General features: G+C 38.6%; 1 protein-coding gene and 1 long non-coding RNA gene across 5 annotated transcripts; one reads left to right on the forward strand and one right to left on the reverse strand.

Annotated features, from left to right (window-relative positions):
- Nucleotides 1–2,964: 2,964 nt before the first annotated feature.
- Nucleotides 2,965–20,821, reverse strand: Tat (Tyrosine aminotransferase). 4 transcript variants are annotated; one of them, XM_022832845.2, is made up of 10 exons: nucleotides 20,803–20,821; nucleotides 11,342–11,441; nucleotides 10,434–10,621; nucleotides 7,449–7,621; nucleotides 7,095–7,291; nucleotides 6,420–6,573; nucleotides 5,879–6,071; nucleotides 5,575–5,660; nucleotides 4,686–4,769; nucleotides 2,965–4,088 (listed from the first exon to the last, which is right to left on the reverse strand). In XM_022832845.2, the coding sequence occupies exons 2-10, from the start codon at nucleotides 11,404–11,406 to the stop codon at nucleotides 3,876–3,878; spliced, it is 1,353 nt and encodes a 450-aa protein (XP_022688580.1). In that variant the 5' UTR covers nucleotides 11,407–11,441; nucleotides 20,803–20,821; the 3' UTR covers nucleotides 2,965–3,875. The 4 variants fall into 4 exon arrangements, with proteins under 4 accessions (XP_022688580.1, XP_022688579.1, XP_022688578.1 ...); XM_022832844.2 differs by lacking the exon at nucleotides 20,803–20,821 and adding an exon at nucleotides 15,647–15,822; XM_022832843.2 differs by lacking the exon at nucleotides 20,803–20,821 and adding an exon at nucleotides 15,546–15,822.
- LOC147753524 (uncharacterized) lies at nucleotides 10,548–15,235 on the forward strand. Its single transcript, XR_015310954.1, has 2 exons — nucleotides 10,548–10,674; nucleotides 14,920–15,235. It is a non-coding gene; the product is annotated as an uncharacterized LOC147753524 (long non-coding RNA).
- Nucleotides 20,822–21,267: the final 446 nt, after the last annotated feature.

Here is a 21,267-nt window from a genome sequence, read left to right on the forward strand (position 1 = left end):
TACTAAATAGCAAACAAGGCAATAGATAATCATATTATTTTCGAAGTTTTTCCAATAATCGTCAAAAATATAAATCACTGCTTCGGCCCAGTATTAGATACATTTTCGTCATAAGGCTAGATCAGGGTATATAGAGAGATAGAAAATCTATGGAAAGTTGTTACCTACGAAAATTAATTTTCAATAACAGAATCCCATTGTCATTCTTAAGGCAGGGATGTACAAAATTGTACCGGCACACCCATACCTGCACAAGCAAATACATTTATACACAATATAGCCTCACCAACATCACAGTTATTATAAATATGTTTTTTTGCATCTCTTGCAATTACCGTTAATTTTTTTCTCATTTTGACGAAATCTCTGTCAAAATAGCTGCTGATGCCCGTAGAACGGTGCACTTCAATATAATTGCGGCGCTGCTAGCAGATTTACTGTGAGAAACTTGTTCACAATAATAACACTCAACATGACCCAGTCGTTGCATGACCCACATACCCCTGACTGTGTAAAGCATTCTCAATGTTTTGCGCACATTCATCAAACCTACTAAGGGATAAATAGTTCAGGACTTGCTAAAAAGATGTCAGACCTCATATTAAGACATTTTTCCTGTACCGTAGTTATACTTCAGTATTATCGCGCTATAAAGAAGCGGTCAGGCTATCTTCCAGTTTACTAGACTGACAGGTGTACATATTAAAAACTAATTTTTATGTTCAACTATTAAAAATATAAACATAAACATAATTGTATCGCTTTTCACATCGCATTGTTATATTAAATTTATCCTCGTTAACGCAATAATCGACGCTCAAAGATAGAAAACGAGTCGAGGATATTTGATTACACATTAAACGTGAAGTAGTAACAATAGATTTAAGTTTATAACTTATCCATATCCTAGAATAGATGACGCAATATATATCCACCGCTGAATATTGCATATTGAAGCGGATTGGGATAGAAAGCAGTAGCCAAAGGAAAAGCTAAAGCCGATTCGTTTAATTGTAGTGCTTACTGGGTATATTAAATGATTATGTGTTATCCAGATTGATTACGTTTGAAATACCGGTTGAAGCTCGACTTCTTACGCAGTCATGGTGGACCGCCTTCTGCGTAGCAAGTCCGTCTGTTCAACGAAAAGTACAGAGGCGCTCCAAGGGCAGGAAAATAATTTTCACGCGGCGGAGTGACGGATTAACTGCCAAGTATTTTTTAACCTGAAAATCCGTATAACTTAGTAATAAATTCTGCATAGATCTACGAGTGCCAAGAACGCGTAGTCCTTGGTACTAAACCCAGGATTTTTTTCTATTCGAATTTTTTGCATTAGAGAGCCTCCATAAAGATGGTCGATTAGACTGTCCGCAGATGTGCTCAGCGAACTGCCATACGATAACAAAGGTAAATTATCCTTATTTTCTTTGACTTGTGATTAGGACACTATATACAGCTGAGGGTCGATTGCAGCCGGTAGCAAATCTATTAGACTTTGGAGTGCAAGAACCTTCATAGGGCACTGAAGTTTGTGGAAGCTGCGTCCCTCTGGTAAGGTTTAGAAGTACGAAAAATCCGTAGGGGGATGGAGTTCGAGGTGAAGTTTCGAGCTAGATAAAGCTGGATCGGGAAACATTTGTAAAGTTCGTTGATATCGAGCTACCGCTGCTTGACCTGTTGCATTTAAAAGCACATCTGAAGCCTTTTTGGGCAACGACTGGCTGAATTTTTCCTGTTATTCTCTACTCTTGTTAGAGGGGCGCAAGCAAAAATATACCTCCAGCCAATCAACCTGGCCCATAACTATACATGGTAGGGTAGGAGCTTCTGCTTTAATGGGCACTCCAGTATCAGTTTTCGGGCATCGAGTTAAGACAGCCAGCAAGGGCAGGGAGGAACTGTGCTCTATTGACACCGTCCGAGGTGAAACCATGAGGTAGAACGTTGTTCTAAGTCCTGCTACATTTACAAAGGTCCATTAAATGGCCATTTTTTACTAATGTGATCTAACTATACCAATGACAGCTGAGAGTAGGTCGTAGATGTTATGCTAAAAAAATGGCATTTCACTTTCACCGGAGCTCACGTATAGCACTCTTGCGATCAGACGAAGGCTTGAGCCTCTCAGCTCCGTCATGGTGTTTTTTTGGATGGAAGAATTCGAGCTTAAACTCGAGGTACGTACGAGTCATCAAACGATACGTTAAGTCGCAACTCTAAACCCGCCAACCCGCTATTTCAGTGAAGTAAAGCTCGGTTACTTCTTGACATCGGTATCGGAGTTGTGTCAGTACGCTTGCTGTACTCTTTGTCAAAGTGACAGTGCCGCAAACTGGAAGACCTCATTAGTAGGCGCCGATAAACCTGAGTCAATAATAGTCGTTGTCAGGCAAACAAGCATTGTAAAACAATATATGTACCGAGGAGGCGCCAAATAGGAATCGGATGATATCTCAAACGTGTAGGTTGGGATCTGCTTGAGTATCATGATTTAGCGTCATTATACAATATTTTCTGTGTACCTTCTTGCCTTATTTAACGCTTACTAAGCGGAATGTATAGTAGAAATCGGTTAAAGATATGCGTGAATTTAAAGCCATCGGATTTATTTAAGGCTTCGAGCTGAACAAGCGGTAAGACGCGGTCAAAAATATCGGAAACGTACTCAATAAAAGTTGTTTAAGGCTGCAATGTTTTTTTAAAAAAAAAATTATCTATGCAATTAAGCCTTTGTGTAAACTTGAGTGAAATTCTAGATAAAATAATAAGTCATAAAATTGCAGCTCAGTCAAAATAGCGATATTCTACTCTAGTAAAGAGAAAAATAGTATAAACTGAAATAGTTGCAACGTTATGCAATCAAGTAGTTTCCTTGTGTTAGCTTTGAATTTACGTTTTTCCTAATTGAAGTTTACGTTGCAAAAAACTTTAACTGACTAGGTAGTGATGAGCATATGGGGGTAGCTCTGTGAAAATTTTGTAGTTTATTGAAGTTTTCAAGCACATCTAACATAATCAATAGCATCCAGTTAACATCGTTATTTATACATCATCGAGCCGAAATGCTTATCACAACATATGCTTCTGCATGTACAAAGCTGTTCTACAATAATTACGAGGAAGTTTCAAAGCCTGACAATTTCTAAAGCTGAGCATCGCAAATTAACTCATAATACTACCTTTAAAGCTCTCTTTAAATCGCTTATAAAATGTAACATATATATAAAAAATAAGCATGAGTATATAGGTATAAAAAAATTTCGTTCGCGAGGTCAAGCGAAGAAGTTTGAAAATGAGAGGCACATTTATATTAAATAAACACACAGGCCACTTCAGTGCGTGAATAACATTCACACCTTTTACTAATTCTGTACAATTTATTTACCGGTGTGATCCGAAAGAAGGTACGGCCAAACGTTTTAAGAGAGTAACACTGACAGTCTCCTTGAGATAAAAATGAACTTTCCAAAAATTCCCCACAAGATACTCACTACTATTTAGCATGCAAACAACAGTGTACTTCAATATAATAACTAATCCTTTCAAATTTCCGAGATTCCGAAAATTATTCCGAAATTTAGCCTACTTTATTTAAAACTCGCATTTAGTTATGCTACCGTAACGATATGAGCAAATAACAGAGATTACCTGAACACACATGGTAATGCCTATCTTTGTAAGGCCACGGCTGAAGACAGCTACCTTAAAGGTAATCTAGTTTAGAAAGCTAAATAAATGTTGGTTACTTTAGTTAATACTAATAGTTAATTTAAATCATTCGAACGTTGCACAGTGCGCTGAACCTCTCCTCTACTCAAATTGTTTTCCGTGATTGAATTAACACCTAAGAGTAGACAGAGAAAGAGCAGAGCTCAGAAGTACTTTGCATGTCGCTCACAGAATGCTGACACACGATCGCAGGCGTCCAGGATCATATCCTGCGGCACGGTAAGCACAATCCGGAAATAATTTGGGTAGGAAAATGCCTTTCCTGGCATGCAGAACACCGACTCCTGTCGAAATAGCTCTTTGCAAAATTCTGCGTCATCAGAAAACTCCTTAAACCGATCTAAGTCGACACCAACCTGTTATTACAACAATCAACACAGTTGTAGCGTTATTTAGTAATACGATGAGTCTTTTTCTGGTTGTAAAATCTGTACGAAATAGTTGAAACGCCGATTGCGAAATAAGAAAAGAAAAACCCTTTTGACCCTTTATACGCATCACTAACTCTAAGCTGCTCTTTTGAAGTTACGCCCTGATTTTGTAGTCACCTTAAGTGTGCACGATTCTCTAGATCTATTAGATTGTATGTCATCTATGATAACTAGTAAACACGTAAAAAAATATTCTATAAGAAACTTCAGCGAGTAAACAAACTGAAGTCTTTTACAATCTATGATAACTAGTAAACACGTAAAAAATATTCTATAAGAAACTTCAGCGAGTAAACAAACTGAAGTCTTTTACAGAAGATAAAGAGTCAATCTGCTAGGAGTTTTCGTTCAAGTACTATATGTATTGCGTGTCTTGAGACTGCTAGATGTGATTTCAGGAAATATCATCAGGCCAATATCGGTACGCCTGAATAGTCTGAGCGTTCATAACGTTTCTCGAGTGTAGCTAAAATTCAAAGGTGATCTTCGAGCTGTTAACAACTTGCAAATTGTGATACTGACCATCATATACATGGCCCCTTGAGGCATCACGGGTTTGAGGCCAGGAATCGACGAAATTGCATTGAATGCCAGTGTAGCGTTATCCTAAAATATCGGAAGATCACACATTAGTAACTTCATAATCAATAGCTTTGACAGTAGCGGTAGCTCGATGGGCCAGGCGTGTAAACATGATCTATTTTGTATGAACCACACTGAGTACAGTTTAGGTATACGACAGGACCCGAGTTTCTCAAGAACACTCAAAAGAGGAAGAGTAAGAAAACAATAAAGCTTGAAGTTTATAATAGGAACGTTTGCAATATCTAGCTGATTAAAGACGTTTCACAAAAGCTGTGTTGGAGGAGTAGGAGTGGCAATAGGTAAAATCAAATTGGCCTTTTCAAGCAATTTACTCCTGATTCAAGTGTTGCTTAACGCAAGGTTTATCTTGAATACGAATGATCAGTTCTAAAAAGCATAGTGTGGTGTAGAAGAATACTGAATCTGCGCGAATGCGTGATTCGAGAAAAAATAAACATCACAGTTTGTCAGTGGTCGTTCAAAAGATGGCTACTACCTTGACGTTGTTGTCAACGGTACGCAGAACGCTACAGTTAGATATCAGGTGCTATTTCCCCGCGGCCATTAAATAAACTCTTTCCAAATCAGTTATCTAAATGAACTAGCATTTATCATTAGTGACCGTAGGTAGTTGATATTGTGTTGGCCACCAAAGGTAAATCTAAAAACGTAAGGGCAAAGGTAAGTTCAAATAATAAAATTATTTTACGCTTATCAGATCTTATTATTATCAGATGCTTCTGGCTATCGGCGTCGTTTTAAGAAACCTCTGTAAAAACATCCCTTTTACGCCAGTTTACCAACCACGCTAACTACTAATCCTTACCTCTACAACTTTTACGGTATCATCGTAGAAGGACTGTGGAGTTTGTGTAAGGATATCCGTAATGGCCCCCTGTATCAGTGCGCTACCTGTGGGATAATTAATAGCCACAATCAAAATAATTGTCACAAACAGCCTTCTAAGAGCAGTAGCTATGTCACTAGTTAAACAATCTTGGCCAGCTTAAGCAAACGCTGATATGGGTAAATAATAACTACACTTCTAGCGTGCATGTACTACTTTACTAACCTACATATAATAAGTCAAGAGCATGCTGATTTGAATCTTATTAAGTTTTGACATGTACCTCCCATGATCTTCTGGCTAAGAGCAATGAGTCCTTTCTTGATCGGTGTGAGTATACCCTTTCGATCATGGATGATAATCCAACCGGTTCTCCAGCCAGGCACCAAAAACCGTTTTGTCAGTCCCGAACAAGATACAATAGGCACGTCCGTAGAGAGCGACGCTAAAGGATGGTAAATACGGCCGGAGAACACCTACAAGAACACAATTTAGTGCGGACTGTGGTAGAAGCTGTTTCGATCATTCTAGGCCGTATTTCGCCTTCAAAGACTTTAAAGCAGACGTTGCTAAAAACTTGTGTCATTACATAGAAATTAGAAATCAAGTGATTTTCTTTAAACTGCGTAAAAATCAAGAGACTTTTTACGATTTTCCTCGCCAAGACTAGTATTTAACTTATCTTATTTAAGCCTTTAACAATGTTATTCAACGTAATAAAATTAGACATGTAATAGATCGAGCTGGCAACAATGATCAATTATATGTTAACAAACATAAAATGTATTTAGTTGTTATTCTTTTGGCTAAATCATAGTACTCACGAAGTGTTCGTAAATCTCATCCGCGATAATGGGCAAACGATGTTCTTTTGCTATTTCAAGGATATCCTTAAGGTGTTCCTTTGAATAGACACTGCCACACGGATTCGAAGGATTATTTACGAGGATGGCCCTTGTCCTATTATTTATTGCGCCTCTGAAATATGTATAATCAAACAGAGAGCATATAAGGTGTATACAGTGTCTGACAAGATTCGCTGTAATTTTTTAAACGTAACTTCATCTGTGAATCGCACCTGAGATGGTATTAAGCAATGCAATGGCCAACGATTATAGTTGACTTTGACCTTTTAGATAGAATTCAAATAACTTTTAGGCATCGTTTAAATATGCCTTTAGACGTGCAGGAAATCTCGAAATATGTCCTGTTTTAACTGAATTACTAAACTTGCATATCACCAGTTAAGTTTTACAGGAATGGCGAACAGGCTTTAATAAGCGTTGTTGTTAGATACGTCACAGCTAAAACATTTTCATGATTTTCTAGGAAATCTTTCTGTGACCCATAAGGAATCACTAGTAGTTGTTTAATAAACGTATTGACTCCTGAGTATCTATCTAAAATTATGTTAGTCTATCCATTCAGTAAAGTTTGACTTGCTTAAATAATAGTAGTAGCTGACTGGAAAGAAGCAACGGAGTTAACAGTTTATTTACCGTAGGCTTCTTAAATCAACTTGCCACGAATGAGCCGGGTCGAGGTCATAGAATATCGCCTCAATGCCGACAGAGTTCGCGTGCGTTTTATATACCGAAAAACCTGGTCGAGGAACGAGTACATTCTCACCGGGATTGCAGAAACACATCACGCACATCTCGAGAGCATGTGAAGCACCGCACGTCAGAATTACGTCCTGCTCCGGAAATGGAAATGGGTTTTGCGCCTAAATTGATATTCAACTATGTGATAAAATTCGCGTCTGTTACCTAATGATAATTATTCAAAACCATTTGCAATTCACAGTAAGGAACAGTATATCAGGTGTCAGCATGTAAGGGTTTCTTACGAACACTTGGGTCAATTTCGATTCCGTTGACGGCGCTGTATTTCGCGACCGCTGCACGAGCGGCATAGGTACCTGCGCTTGGTATATAGCCATGGCATTTCATACTGCGTAAGGCACGTTCCACTGCGTCCACGATCTCTGGACATGGCTTTAGATTACCAAAGATTGTCGGATCACCTAAGGTAGGTTAAAAAAATTCTTAAATTATGTTTTGTGTATCCAATACATATCTAGGCAAATATCATAATATGCTTTCCTTGTGTGACCTAGGTGAATTATGTTAAGGTAGAAAGACATTTGTAACCCATTATAAAATGTCGTTGTGTTGAGCCAGGCTCAACCAGAGCAAGTATCTTGGGTAGAACGTACCACGTTATCACTGTTGTTATGTTACTGTGTTACGATAAATAGTTGAAGACATGAAATAATTGCCATAGGCTGGTTTAGTTTGAGAACTGGAATAATCCTTTATGTGTTGTATTAACAGGACTTAACATACATATGTTATTTGTATGTATTTTTTTAATTTAAAAACTGTTGCTAAAGGCTGTTGCTAAACGACCTGCCAGTCTGAAAAAACAAATTTGAATCCAGATGTTGACAACGAAAAAAAGTAAAAAAACCTGTATTTTCCGGATTTTCACTGGTAAAGTTCCGGCTAAAAAGGTTTTCTTAAATTCATTATTTTGATTCGAGTTTTTCGACCTTTGATAAACACATGCAAATGATGTAGTCCATACTATTTCGACCATCAATCGCGTAGTCAGCAGGAATCAGAGTCGGCTTTAGGAGGAATAGGTTGTGTTTAGATCGTATAGTGAGCTCATCTATATCGTGTTTGTATGCTTCTAGTCTCGTACACAGAAATACAATGACTAGATACTGATAATTAAAGCCGCATGCTTATTGTTATGTATGCTAGAAGCGCTAGTGTTTTTGATAACTATTTGCCCCTAGTCGAAAAAACTCCGTAGATCTATAGTACTCGTCCGAAGTGTATTTGAAATGGTCGAAGCACACATTAATATATTTGTTAGAAAGTAGATGTAGTAAAGGATTGTCACCTGATGCGGTTAGTCTATTAGTAATTTTCGGCCTTAGAGCAAGAGGTAACTGGTTTGGTAGAGGTGTATATGCTCCTTATACTGAACCGAGTGCAACTTGTAACAACAATGAGGCGTTTTTCAAGTTTGGCAAAAGCGTTACGGACCTGACAGACATTCAACAGTCTGAACTAGAACAGGTTTGCCCGAATTCTAATAAATGATTTCCTAGTGAGAAATATTCTTCCATAATTCTTGCACTCTAAAGGTAAAGTACTCTGATAGAACAAGCATAATAGAAAGCGACCTTTTCTTCCGTCAATAGATCGACTTTCTCAAAACAGTGCATGAAACAAAAAGCCCTTAAACGAAATGGAACTATTTTTTGAAAAATTGCATCGCATATGAATTTAAAGAGAGCTTCTACTTATTGATGACACCCGAAGTTGTTCATTATTATTGTGACACGATGAAGTTCGATTATTCTATATATTCAAAAAGCAAGAGATGGCAATTGTGACATTATCGGAGAATATTTCGGCTTCTCTAATATCTTCGATGGTGCTACCTTAACAAACATCGCTGGGAATCTCGATGTAAACGACAGCCTGGTAGTGTTCCATCCGCGATATCATGCACTGCATATACAAATACGTGACGCCAGAGTTTAGCCTCTGCATAATTCTGGTTTGAATCTTTGTACATTTTTTCGTCTGCGAATAGTTTAACAGAAACGGCCCGTATCACTATTGAAGTATTCGTTAAGGATCTGAAAAATAATCGCCTTATCAGTTTTGTAGGACAAAACGATATTTACATATTTGTGAAGCCATTTTGAAGAAACTAAAGCTGACTTAAAAGAAAACTTGAAGAAGCATATGCACTTAGGATTTAAGTGCTCCAGCGTGACAGTCCCAAACTGCTCTAACCTTAACCTGTCAACATAATCACAAACATCAAAATAAGCCAAATGGTAAACTTAAAGGTAAAGGTAAAGGTACGCGGTCATCTAATCATAGAGAAAGATATGGGCAGCACTACAGAACTTATCATTTGAAAAACATTTAGCCTACTATATTATCAGTGTATATTCAAAGGGCAGCCCCCATGATGCCTTCTCAATTCTCACAAATTTACCCCTTTATTGAGCTTAATATCAATTTCTTATCATGGACGACTGCACAACTGAGTAAAAATGTACTCGTTACTAACAGTTGGCTGATGACTGTCTACTGGAGGAGACAGGCCCAGATTTCTGAACCATCTTTTTTGCGACATTAACATTGGACCTTTAGGGAAGCGTTACGTTAAAGAGTGGCAGTTAGTGTCCAGCAATAATGTGGTGACTGAGAGCACTTTGAGGGAACGATAAGGGTCAATTTCGATACGAGTGGAAGAAATCTCGGAGTCGCCGAGACCACAGAGCTTAGTCGTACAACGACGTACTCTTTTGGTGAAGCTTTTCCCATCTCTTTGTAACCAGACGAAACCATAGGGAGGCATCTAGCAGCCCTTTGCGCTTCCCTATAATAATACGTTAAGGATGTCAAATGCAGCTGTTGAGATGCTGAACACTGCTCTTTTCGTACACGTAAAGGTCATCGTAGCAAGTACTCTGACATCAAGTCTCTCATCACTTGCTAGCCAGACCGGAGTGACTCTCGGTAGCCAACGAGCTTTCTAACTTTTTTTTTATTAGCGTTTTTCTTTTTTTTCTCTGATCAACTCTAGCAGAAATTGAACAAATCCAAGTCGAACGAATGTAACAGAATAACGCATAAACATTGTAGGTAACCGATGATGAAGCTGTTCGTTAAGAATCAATGAAACCGAACAATATTACCAATCCGCCGATCGCTAAGCCAACTTTGCGGCGAAATTAAGACTGGATTTGTGGCTATAACGAATTTATTTGCTGTGGCTTTCTGTTGTATACGTTTACTTACCAATGGAAAGTGAAATGACATCTTTTTCGGGGTTGGGTTGCAGGTCGGGATCTTCAACGAATACACGAATAGGATTGAACGTTTTCTTTGCAAAATCAGATGCGTCCACAGAGTCCCAGCTTCGTTCTGGTCGGTGCTCGTCGTCGTAGAATCGATTCGAAAGACAATGCCCATTGACGTACACCGCCCTTATGATGTACCAAAAACACGCAGCGAACTTATAAGTGACGTAATACATCAAGTACGTATAATCATCCTCATTTTGATTAATTTGATCTTGCTCCAGGGAGATTCACATAGAATTGGGAAGGAGCAAAAGAATGTCGTGATGTGTGGGCGCTATCTTATTTCATCCATTGACATTATATCGAAAAGCCCAATAGTCTACATATTAAAAATGGAGATCATGCACCTATTAGAATATAATATTTAGTCACCTATTTATTAGTACTGACGTAAGCGAAGTATTGACTGACAATCCCAGATGACCTAAGCGAAATATAGATAATAAACGTATACGTATATATAAAACAAATTAGATTAATAATCTAATTTGTAATTAATAATCATTATTATATACAATTATTATTAGATACAATTGCCATTTTAGTGAGTTACATCACGTTAACTAATTCTAATATGATTTGTTTTACTCGCCACGTTGCCACTCCAGTAACCGCTCACAGAACACGATCTCGATGCAGTGAAATCTTTTTGCAGGCTTTCTTTCGTTTCGTGAGAACGTTTTAATGGGAACTCACAGAAGAGAATTGCAGGCTTTATTTGAGATGGAAATCGTTGGCCGGAACGAGTTATTCCGTAGCTTTTTAATAGTAAAATCTAAACTGGTGGCATCAAAAAGCTAACATAATGCTAAATAATAGTAAGGGGAGGTCATATCAGCATACCCGTCTCGAAGACCCTCGTGGCTTATCTTTTTGCTACGGATGGATACAGGTCCATTGCCTTCCATGATATAGCTCTGCCCTTACGGCAGATGCGTCAAAGCTGAAAACGCGAGTAAGGATATAGTTACAGCTATGGCAGTTATTGTCACAAGGTAGATTCTCGCTTCCCCCGTCTCGACATGATTAATCAAGCTAATTCGGTTCTAAATAAACAATAATGTAAAGGCAGCTATAAGTGACTAGGTATCATTACATCACTTAATAGAATTTTCCATGCGATACTAATTCTAATATACACATATGATATATCTAATCCTGACTGACACTTGTGCGAAACGGGACGATCCTAAGCGGTCACCATTGAAAATCTGTTATCTAAACGATTTGCAATCAGAAACGACTAAGAGTAATTTTTAGCTAAAAAAAATCGTTGCCTCTTAAAATCGAGTACGTCCGCAGATTTCAAAGGCATACGAATACAAAAACTGTTCCTTCATAAAATATCATTTGTGGCAAAAGTTAAGTATTTACAACATGAAACAATAATAAAAACGCTGCAATTTTCTCGAGGACGTAGATAAACTATTTTCTCATTATCCATGTAGCATTATTGATGTTCGCCGTTCGAATCAATAAACATTCAGATGAAACTTCGACGCCGGTAGAATCACTTACACTTGATTACTTTAACACCATAAAAAGCACTAAGAACAGAAATGTTGGTAAGCTCGAATGATAAGTACGATTAGTTGCCATGATGGCTATAAGATAGATTTGCTATTGTTTACTCGGTAAACGTCTGTTGAGTGCGATTGAAACTAACGCAGCTCTGAAGTCGACCCTGCGTTTCTACAAATCTAAATCTATCAAAATTATATAGCCTATAACTCACACCTTATCAAGATGCACTTCACTCTAAGTGAATTATATTATTCAACTTCCCCTTTTTACATTGCTCTCATCGTAAAACATTGCGGTAAAAATTAGTGTTGAACAAAATTACAAGTTGAAATCTGTCAGTATTCGAGGCCTGATTGGCCTCAACTAGACTCCTATTGACTAAGCTCTTATTGAACTACCAAGCTGACCCGCGAACTGCTCTACATAATTGTTTTTCTTTTAATCCTAAACGAATGCATATGAATCATCCGCAGCAAGAGACTCACCTCGCTACAAGACTATTCTCTAAATCTTAGGCTCCGAAACTTGAGCGGTAACAGGCGTGTCCGCCGGCATTACATCAGTCGACATTCCCAAGTTAAATTCTGCTAGGCGTCCTTGTTGATTTGGCCTTCTGCCTAGACACCACCTTATATAACCGCTGGATCTGTTTCGTTTTCCTCATATACTCAACTTGATCCTTTTTCCCTGTTGTTGTCTGCATTCCCAACTGCTAGGGAGATGTGTGTCTCTGTATGCCCGATTAAACTGATCCCTTGACATAGTACCCAACCTATTATTACACAGTTATTCCGTTACGGTTACGTCTATCTCATTACTGTTGCAATTCCCCCGCTTGAACGTTCCGACAGTATCGTTGACGTGATGCAGTGATCGCATTAAATTTGTTTTGATACGACAAGTGTTGTTGATTGTCGCATTAGAACTAACTCGAACTTTAGGTCGATTGCAAACGTAGACCGTTTCAGTAAATCTGTTGCAATTTTCTTATGACCATGTCGCACAACCTTCGTAGTGGCTATGTCTTTACGGTACTACTTATCACAGATATTCGATTGGTTTGACGGAGTTTTACTATCGTGCTCTTACAATAATTGGTTGCCGCTGGCGAAAGCCAACGGAACTAATCTCGCTATCGTACTCATATGTTTCAGTACCCTTGTTATTTTGCTATTACATCTTTTACAATTGTCTCAGTTAGTTAGCGCTCCGGTCTCAGTCAATCCGTTATTATGAGACATGTGTTCTGCTACCCGAAAAAATAAACGAGTTTGTTTTCGATGCATAGCTAAACAGGGACACACCACTTATACTGAGCTAACCTTCGACTTCGCAGCCGACACTCAGGTAAAATCCAACCCGAACTCTAGCTCAGCTGCACGCCTGTTTGGCTGCTATAATCCCAAGAACGGCTCAGAAGATTGGTAAGAAAGGTATTTAAGCAGTTGTCAAAAACAAAACTGGATGAACCCAAGGTGGAAGTAAATGTTTCTCTATCTTAGATTCAAGAATTTCAAATCAAATTATTATTTTAACGGGTGTTATATACTCCGATACCGAAAGGGGACCGATACACGCAGAGAGGGAACATGTTGAGACAGGAAGATAAGTTTATTGCAATAAAGCCATGACTTTATTGAGCTGTTCTAAAAGGAATACGGGATCACTGCGACAACGCAACAACGTAACTGTTACGGACCTATAAGTTAGGGTGGACGTAAGCATTTTAGGCAACGGGGTAATGAGATAACCGTAATAAAAAGGTGCAGGCCGCAATTCACCTGTAGTTTGGGTTAGATCGAGTATAACAAATCAGATTCGATAATATCAGAAGATACCGACGAAGTTAAGTGTTGGGGCATTACAATGAAAGAACGAGATTACCGATCGTGTTTAGCGTATAGTTTACGTAAGACTAAGTCTGACATCAACCAGTCGGATTAATCCAGTAAACGGAGAAATTCCATTGAGACGAAAGCTACGGATCACTTTAATTATCTAATTGATACGATTCCTCATCTCAGTCGTTTGCCCCTGAGTGATGGCTGACTCTATTATATTAAAAAAAAAAAAACATTTGATCGTAGTAGGCTGAAAACTGTATTAAATATGAATAAAGCAAGCTTGTTTACCCGAGCAGTAGATACTGACGGCCATACGAGTTGCATACACTTAATTGCAATCGCGCTTCGCCATTGATGATTGATTTTTAAAACATGTTGTTCATTTTTGATTCCTGAATTTTCAAGCGCAAGCAGTTAAATTGACCGCTAGTTATAAGTTTGTTGTTAGTAAGCTTCTCGGCGGACGTATAAAGTTTTTTTTGAGCCTTCCATATGAGTCCGTAATTAAAATTCCGTAATTAAAACAATTCACTTTAAATAAATATATTATTTTGACTATAAACTCTGAATATACTAGGCTGTTTGACAATTATAGGCTTACTCTCTTTAGCACTGCTCAACGATAGTACCGGTATTGGATTTGTGTCCGGTCAATACACTTAGTCCAATGTTCAATACTCTTGTTTCCGCAATACATCGAGTTACAGATGTCGAATTATAGTATAGACACCAAGTAGTTAGCCTCGTACCACAGGTTTTCAGTAGCAAGCATGCACATGAACTTCAACGTAATGAAGTTCGAAACAACTATACACGAATAAAGTTCTATCCGCTTTTAATGAGCATTTAGACGTAATAGCCACTGCTCTCCATCAGCAGGCGGTGGTGCCTATCACTATGCATTGTAACAGCCACACATGAAGGGCTGTGAATCGAAAACCTTTGTTGTGCTATCACAGGCCGCTTTTTTGAAAAAGCTGCAATCTAAGTTGGGACCTCAATATCTAACGTTTGTGCTGCCCATAATCACTTTTTTTCGCTTCTCTCTTTCAGTGTCGCTCGTTTTCCAATGACGTTTCTGTTAGTCGATTGACATACCCGGCTACTGCCGAGAAGTGGCATCCAGTCACCAATTGGATCCCATATAGATACTGACCTTGTATCCAACATATATCTTGCACCAAGCAGGATTGATCAGAACAATTGGACCAGAAGCTGAACACGTAACTCAAAGGATTTATCGAAAATTTAAAGAAAACGGAAAAGTGAAACAATATCAAAACTTTCAAAAACACGTTTCGGGTAAACATTGCGAGATTGGCTTGTATTTCGCCAATAAAAGGTAGCGACCCACTGTTCGACTATAGAACATGTGTCCTTAATACAAGAATATAAATTACTGGCGTCACTTCAATTTTCAATCACTATCAGATGTTTTCCACTTTTATTGTAAAAAAGGTTTCCTATCGCACATACGTTCTGATATTTACAAGGCAATCCTTATGAACTTCGATTAACCGATACATTTGTAAAATGCTGCCACCCAACGTAAAGTTAGTGATTGCTTTTATTCGACAATGATCCCTCTATGTAATGATCACTGTCTAAGCCTTTAAAACGGAATCGCTTAACGATCCTATCATACGTTCGTAATATTTTAATCAAGATCCATTACTTACGATCGTCGATGCGACGTACAATTCTAAGATAAGCAGCAGTAATTATAGTCCGTTAGTCGTTAGTGTTCGGCACGATAAGAGTCCTTCCCTGTGGAACTCACCGACGAGGAAAGTGGCCTCGTATCTTAAGGCACGCGGTCTGCGTAAGCCTAAATCTTAAAGGGAGAAAAAAGTAGGCGAGCCTTGTCAGGAAGCGTACTATCCTTACACTGACCGGTTGTATTCAGTGGTGAATGGTATTTCTCTTTTAAAAGAACTAAAAACCTTCCTTAAAGACTAAGTAAAATTGGCCAGAGCACTGCTGACACCTGACGATAATTTTATTCTTAAGAAATGCCATCAAGGGTTTGCGGTGCCATATCTTCTAGGAGGAGGGCGCAGCAAAAAATGCAAGGAAATAGGGAAATTTGACAACGAATTCTCTAGAGCGGCTATGTTAGTATAAAAGTAGGTGTTTAGAAGTTTCATGCACAGGTCAGCAATATACCTGCACAGGACAAATATTGGGTACAAAAAACTCAGGTACGCACAACAACCGATTGAACTGTACTAACACAGGTGGCCAATAAGCGAAATACAATAACATATTATCGTGTCGAATATATATTATTATTATCTAAAAACATATTTTAGATATTTGATATGTTTTATTATAGTTGTCAATTGTAACTCGAACTCGCACAGCGACAAGTAAAAAGCATCTTGAGTGACGAAAAGCTGCTAGCCATCATATTGTATCTACAGGCGCTGTAATGCTGCACTATTCCTTAAACAATCGCCCCTGCCCGAGCGTGAAAATTGACTCCCTAGTTGTCGGGGTGAGATCGCGCTTACATCGGTCGCCTCGCCGCCTCAATACCCGTTACTCCTCTTTCTCATGCCGCGCGTTCAAACGAAATGGAGAACGTCGTAGGTGACAGCAGAAACGGTCTCAACTCTGTTTTCCGGAGGTCTCCATCCCCCACATGCGTGACGCACAGACACGCACAGTTGGTACACCCATACATCACCCTTGCAATACAAAGCAGAACCTCGAAAACATGTTTGCTCATTGTAAGTGGCAGGGTTAAAATACGAATAAGATATAGCAGATCGTTTACACCAAATCAACCCTTAAGACTGTTTAATAAATGGCGTCTTTAGTTATGTCAGCCAACAGCTATCCGCCGACGCACTTTCACTCTAAACAAAAAAAAAAAACACCTTTCGCCAACCTGCCGCTAATTGTTTGCGCAATTTTTTAGGTAAAAAAAAAAAATAGGGATTGTTTTGGCAAAGCTCGAGTCAATGATACCTGGTTTTAGGACGACGTCAAGCCATATTGCTATTTAGGAAGTTCGTGCATTCCCAGTTTTTTTCTGTGTTCTCTCGCTTGAGATACAACGCAACCGTTTCTTTGTTGTCCTTTTTCACCGAGCTATCATTGTTTAATTCGGAAACAATTTTCTCGAGACCCTTGTCAATATTAACTGTAGCTTGCGGTAATGAATTCACATATGGTGCTCAAAGCTGGCCACTTATCAATAGTGCTTACTCACTTCAAAACTGCACAAGTTTCACACGATTTTATGTAGCGCTTTATCGAATGCATGCACGGTTGCATGCAAGAGTCTTGATCGTTTTTCAAAAAAAAATATCGGTCTCTCATAAACGAAAACAGTACATGAGGAAACGAAACTGCCGGACGCTCAATTCCAGTTATGCGACGCGTGTGAAGCTTCTAGTTCTTACAAAAAGTCGAGCAGTAAAGGTAATTGGAACTATTTAAGTACAATAGGCGGCGCTGTGGAACCTCACGGGTGACCTTTGTGGCTGAGAAATAGATAAATGGCTATTCGTCGCGACATCACTGAATAGAAAATCTGAATTCAACTATACGTGGGTTTAAAACTTTTGTGTAATAAAATACTAGCATTTACAATCAGTAACATTTGTAACTCCTTCGATCGTGTGATAAATAATGCCACATTTATTCTTTGAATAGATCGTACTGAAGTCCTGCAACGCATAACAACCTATTAGGGAAGAGAATCCCCCCTCAGCTTTAGAAAATTCTTTAACATAGTGGCTATTGAGGTCCCCCATGGGTAGCATAATCCACCTAATCAATAGATTCAACGAGTGGCCTCTTCATGATATTGGTTAACTGATTCACGGATATATATTAGTGATGATCTTTTGATAAAAATAGATTTGTCAATGTAAGACATCTAATTATTATTTCCTCTAATTTTTTTCTTCATTTAATGTTCTAAAAAATATATTTGGTAAAGAATTTTATATATAGAAATGACTTCATTATCCAACGAACTAGGCTAGATATATTCGATTTCAAGAACGGGTTCTCATAATATGACATATATTTGATTCAAGGCTGATATTTTCACGTTAAAAATGAAAGTATGTGAGTATTTATTGCATATTATACCTTCTTTTTTGTCCAGCTCTACTTATCTGACTGAAAAAAGGCTTTGAATACGTCTCCTGCGTTTTCCTAAAACCAGAATAGTTCGACAGGGACAAAATCTCTGCTGACAAGATAGGCTGCGTTTGCGTGTAGCCATCATCTACACACTGTGCATTGTCATGGTAATTATTGAATTTTTTTCTAAGGTAGGATATTATTTTACAACTAAAAACATAATTCAATAGGTATTTTGGTGTTTATACTCAAATTGTTTAATTTTACAATAAGCTCTGTTGAAAGATTCCTCTCGTAGTTTCCTTAGCAAAATTCTTGAGTAACTTTTAAATACGCTTTTTTTTTTTCTATTTTTAAAGCTTTACATCCGTTTGGGCAGCACTCTTTATCAAACCTGACATTATATCGGTGACGCAGATGATGGCAGTGATATGCTATTCAACCAGCGCGGTTGTTGCTATAAGATATGGCTGGGGCAGCATAGGATAGGATCGAGCCATTTTTACCTTATGGTGGCATTCGCCGTAGGCTTTGAAAAAGAAATGCCATCATTTGCAATATTGACGAGTCACGGAGGAAGGAATCTTACCTCAAGAAAAAAGCGATAACCCGAGTTTCTACTGTTAAATGAAAGCATGTAGGGCGAGCTCAAATGCCACAGCGGCAAATGACCTTTCTTCGTACACAGAAACCCTGTATTCAGTTTGACCTGTTTTGACCGAACGAACAGCATCTTGAACCGGGCTATGCCTTAGTAGCGTATAACTAAGATCACGGAAAATTCACGTGATGTAAAATACGTGCGTTACGTCTTTATAAGTTGAATGTTGAATTTGCTTACCAGACTTTCGCTTTCAGTGCATGCCAAGTAGAGCATTCAGCTTCGTTGAACCAAGATCATGAAGTTTGCATTTGAGCCACACCCTGGGGCTAAAGACAGAACGCAACCTTCTAAGTTAGGCGCAGCATAATGTAACTCTTGCAAGAAAACCTGAACTGTTAAAGTAAACGGTACCGCTCTCTGAGTCGGACTTGCGACAAACACTCCCTTCTTTCTCAAGGACAAATTTATGAAAGGCGTAAAGCACCGTGTGGTCCCAGGGGCTGAGCTGCCAACAGGTAACGTATGATGGGTCACGGAGCATGCAGAATCGATTGAAGCGCCATATAAGAGAAACTACTCGGAATAGATGAGATCGCAAATTAGATCCTGGCTTCGGTTACTGGAACATTAGAGGCATGCATAGAATGGTTAAGGTCGGCAAGGGTAAAATACGGTGTTTCGCCTTTTGTTATCGTAGTTTAGCTAATAGCAGCCTTAATAGTGTGTTACATTGAGTAAGTCTGTATAATGTTTGCTATAAAGTGATGCGCTATATAGCAATTAATGGCCTCATCTTCTATCAGATAGTCCATACGACCAGTTCGGTAGTTCCTTTAATCCCACAGATACTTAGTTGTACTTTGGAGCTGCCGTTCTTGAATATAATCGCTAACGATTGTGATTCGTAATTTATTCCACTCAGGTAGTTAGAAACGCAATGGCCTACTACATAGACGCATGTAAAATCGGACACATATGCACGAACGGAGGTAGTTCAGCTAGCTTGATTAATCCCTAGTAACGTACTTTGACACAGTCCGCGACGCGTTCATGAGTCGCCAGATGTATATTTTACAACAGATATACAAGCTTTGCCAGACAGAGGTGGCCAGGTCCAAAAACAATACACGTGCATCTATGCCTTTAGTAAATAAATAAATAACCCTTTGTCGTTCATAATACAAATAATCAATGACTCAGTACAGATATGTCGTTTGACTCTTCCATTGTGCTAGTAACAGACGAACTTAATCTCCGAGAAAAAGAGATACAGAAATTTGTTAGTTACTGCTCATAACAAAAAATCAATATTTGCCATCAAGAAATACGTAGAGGAAGGTGTGTTTTCTGATACCCAAAAACATATCGTCTTGTGGGAGAGCAACACATGATTGTTGACAGATCCACCACTGCAAACATACGTCCATTGCCATTCATAGGTACACTATTGCAAGTAATCGGATATCGTCGCCGTCTTGCTACAATCAGATCCTCGTTTATCAGTAAAATCGTTCTTCTGAAGAAATTTTCTATTTAGGTTTTATAGAAGCTCTTTGGCTTTCTCTCGCTTTGTCTACAGTGGAAGTGAGCGGAAGCGGGCTAGATATAAGACATGAACACGGTAAATGAAGACTGGACAGAGACCGATTCTAATATATCTGCATGGCCTGCATTATGGCGTTGTTTTCTACCAGGAATGTGAAGCATGCCTTAAGTTCCAACCACGAAAAACAATACAGTATTTAATAACGAAAAAGATCTACCTGCTAAACAGCCCGTTAGTTGAGCAATTATGGTAACAACGTTTGCCAGCAGCTCGTCGAACTGTATCCCTCAAAAGCATTCCCGACCTTAGATGTTAATTTTGGCTTCTGCGGTTCATCTCATGCTAGCTGACAATTATTCTTCTTAATTTCCAGTTAAGTTAAACGCTTCATTAACAAGAAGAGAAATTGTAAAAAGCATACATTATCATATTGATAAATAGCCAAGTTACATATTGGCCTCTAACTGAATTGATTGTGTATGAATAAGCATAATAACTAAATTTAAACACGCAGGCTGTGCTGATAGGTCCGCTAAATGATTGCCTTCGATAAATAAAAATGTCCTGATTTTTTTCCCTTCCTTTTTCTGCCCGTTCATTGTTTATTTCGCATGCACACCTATCTTGTCTGCAAGATCTCCCGTATTAAATATAAAATAATGAGTATTTAACACGTTCTACTCACCGTTGTTTGAATCACGAACGGACCATTAATCTTGTGATGTTTTATTTGCTTACGAATAGTATCTCGACGGGACATCTCATCATCAACATGATACCACTTTATAATCACTTGGTTTTCTTCATTATTTTTTCCAGCCAGCTCGCGATTACATTTAATGTTCTTCTTTACCATTTGTTCGATTTATTTGCCCTGTTTTATTTTGTTCTTCTAGTTTCTCTAGTTCCAGCGTCTCGTCTAGGCTGGCAATGGCACGGCACGTTGCTCGGGTGAATGTAGCACACATGCATGGACTAACGGGGGAATCCACGCGTACGTCAAGGACTCAATTTTCACTCTCGTTTTACGCCGTTTATGATGTCTCACAGTTGATGATCGTGTCTGGCACTGATTAGAAGCTTTATAGACGTTCTAGGAGAACAGCGTTGCAGGCCAACCGTTGGGCGAAAGCAGTTTCTCGCTACCGAG

Source organism: Varroa jacobsoni, unplaced genomic scaffold (genome assembly GCF_002532875.2).
Source record: "Varroa jacobsoni isolate VJ856 unplaced genomic scaffold, vjacob_1.0 scaffold_415, whole genome shotgun sequence".
NCBI lineage: Eukaryota > Metazoa > Arthropoda > Arachnida > Mesostigmata > Varroidae > Varroa > Varroa jacobsoni.

What these genes read in the sequence shown, in the direction of transcription:
- Tat (XM_022832845.2), bottom strand. Translation starts at nt 11,406, where the DNA reads ATGGAAGGCAATGGACCTGTATCCATCCGTAGCAAAAAGATAAGCCAC. An exon ending in CACGAGGGTCTTCGAGACGG is followed by an intron (nt 10,622 to 11,341) that starts GTATGCTGATAT and finishes GTACATCATAAG; the next exon opens with GGCGGTGTACGTCAATGGGC. An exon ending in GTTGATTTAAGAAGCCTACG is followed by an intron (nt 6,574 to 7,094) that starts GTAAATAAACTG and finishes TACATATTTCAG; the next exon opens with AGGCGCAATAAATAATAGGA.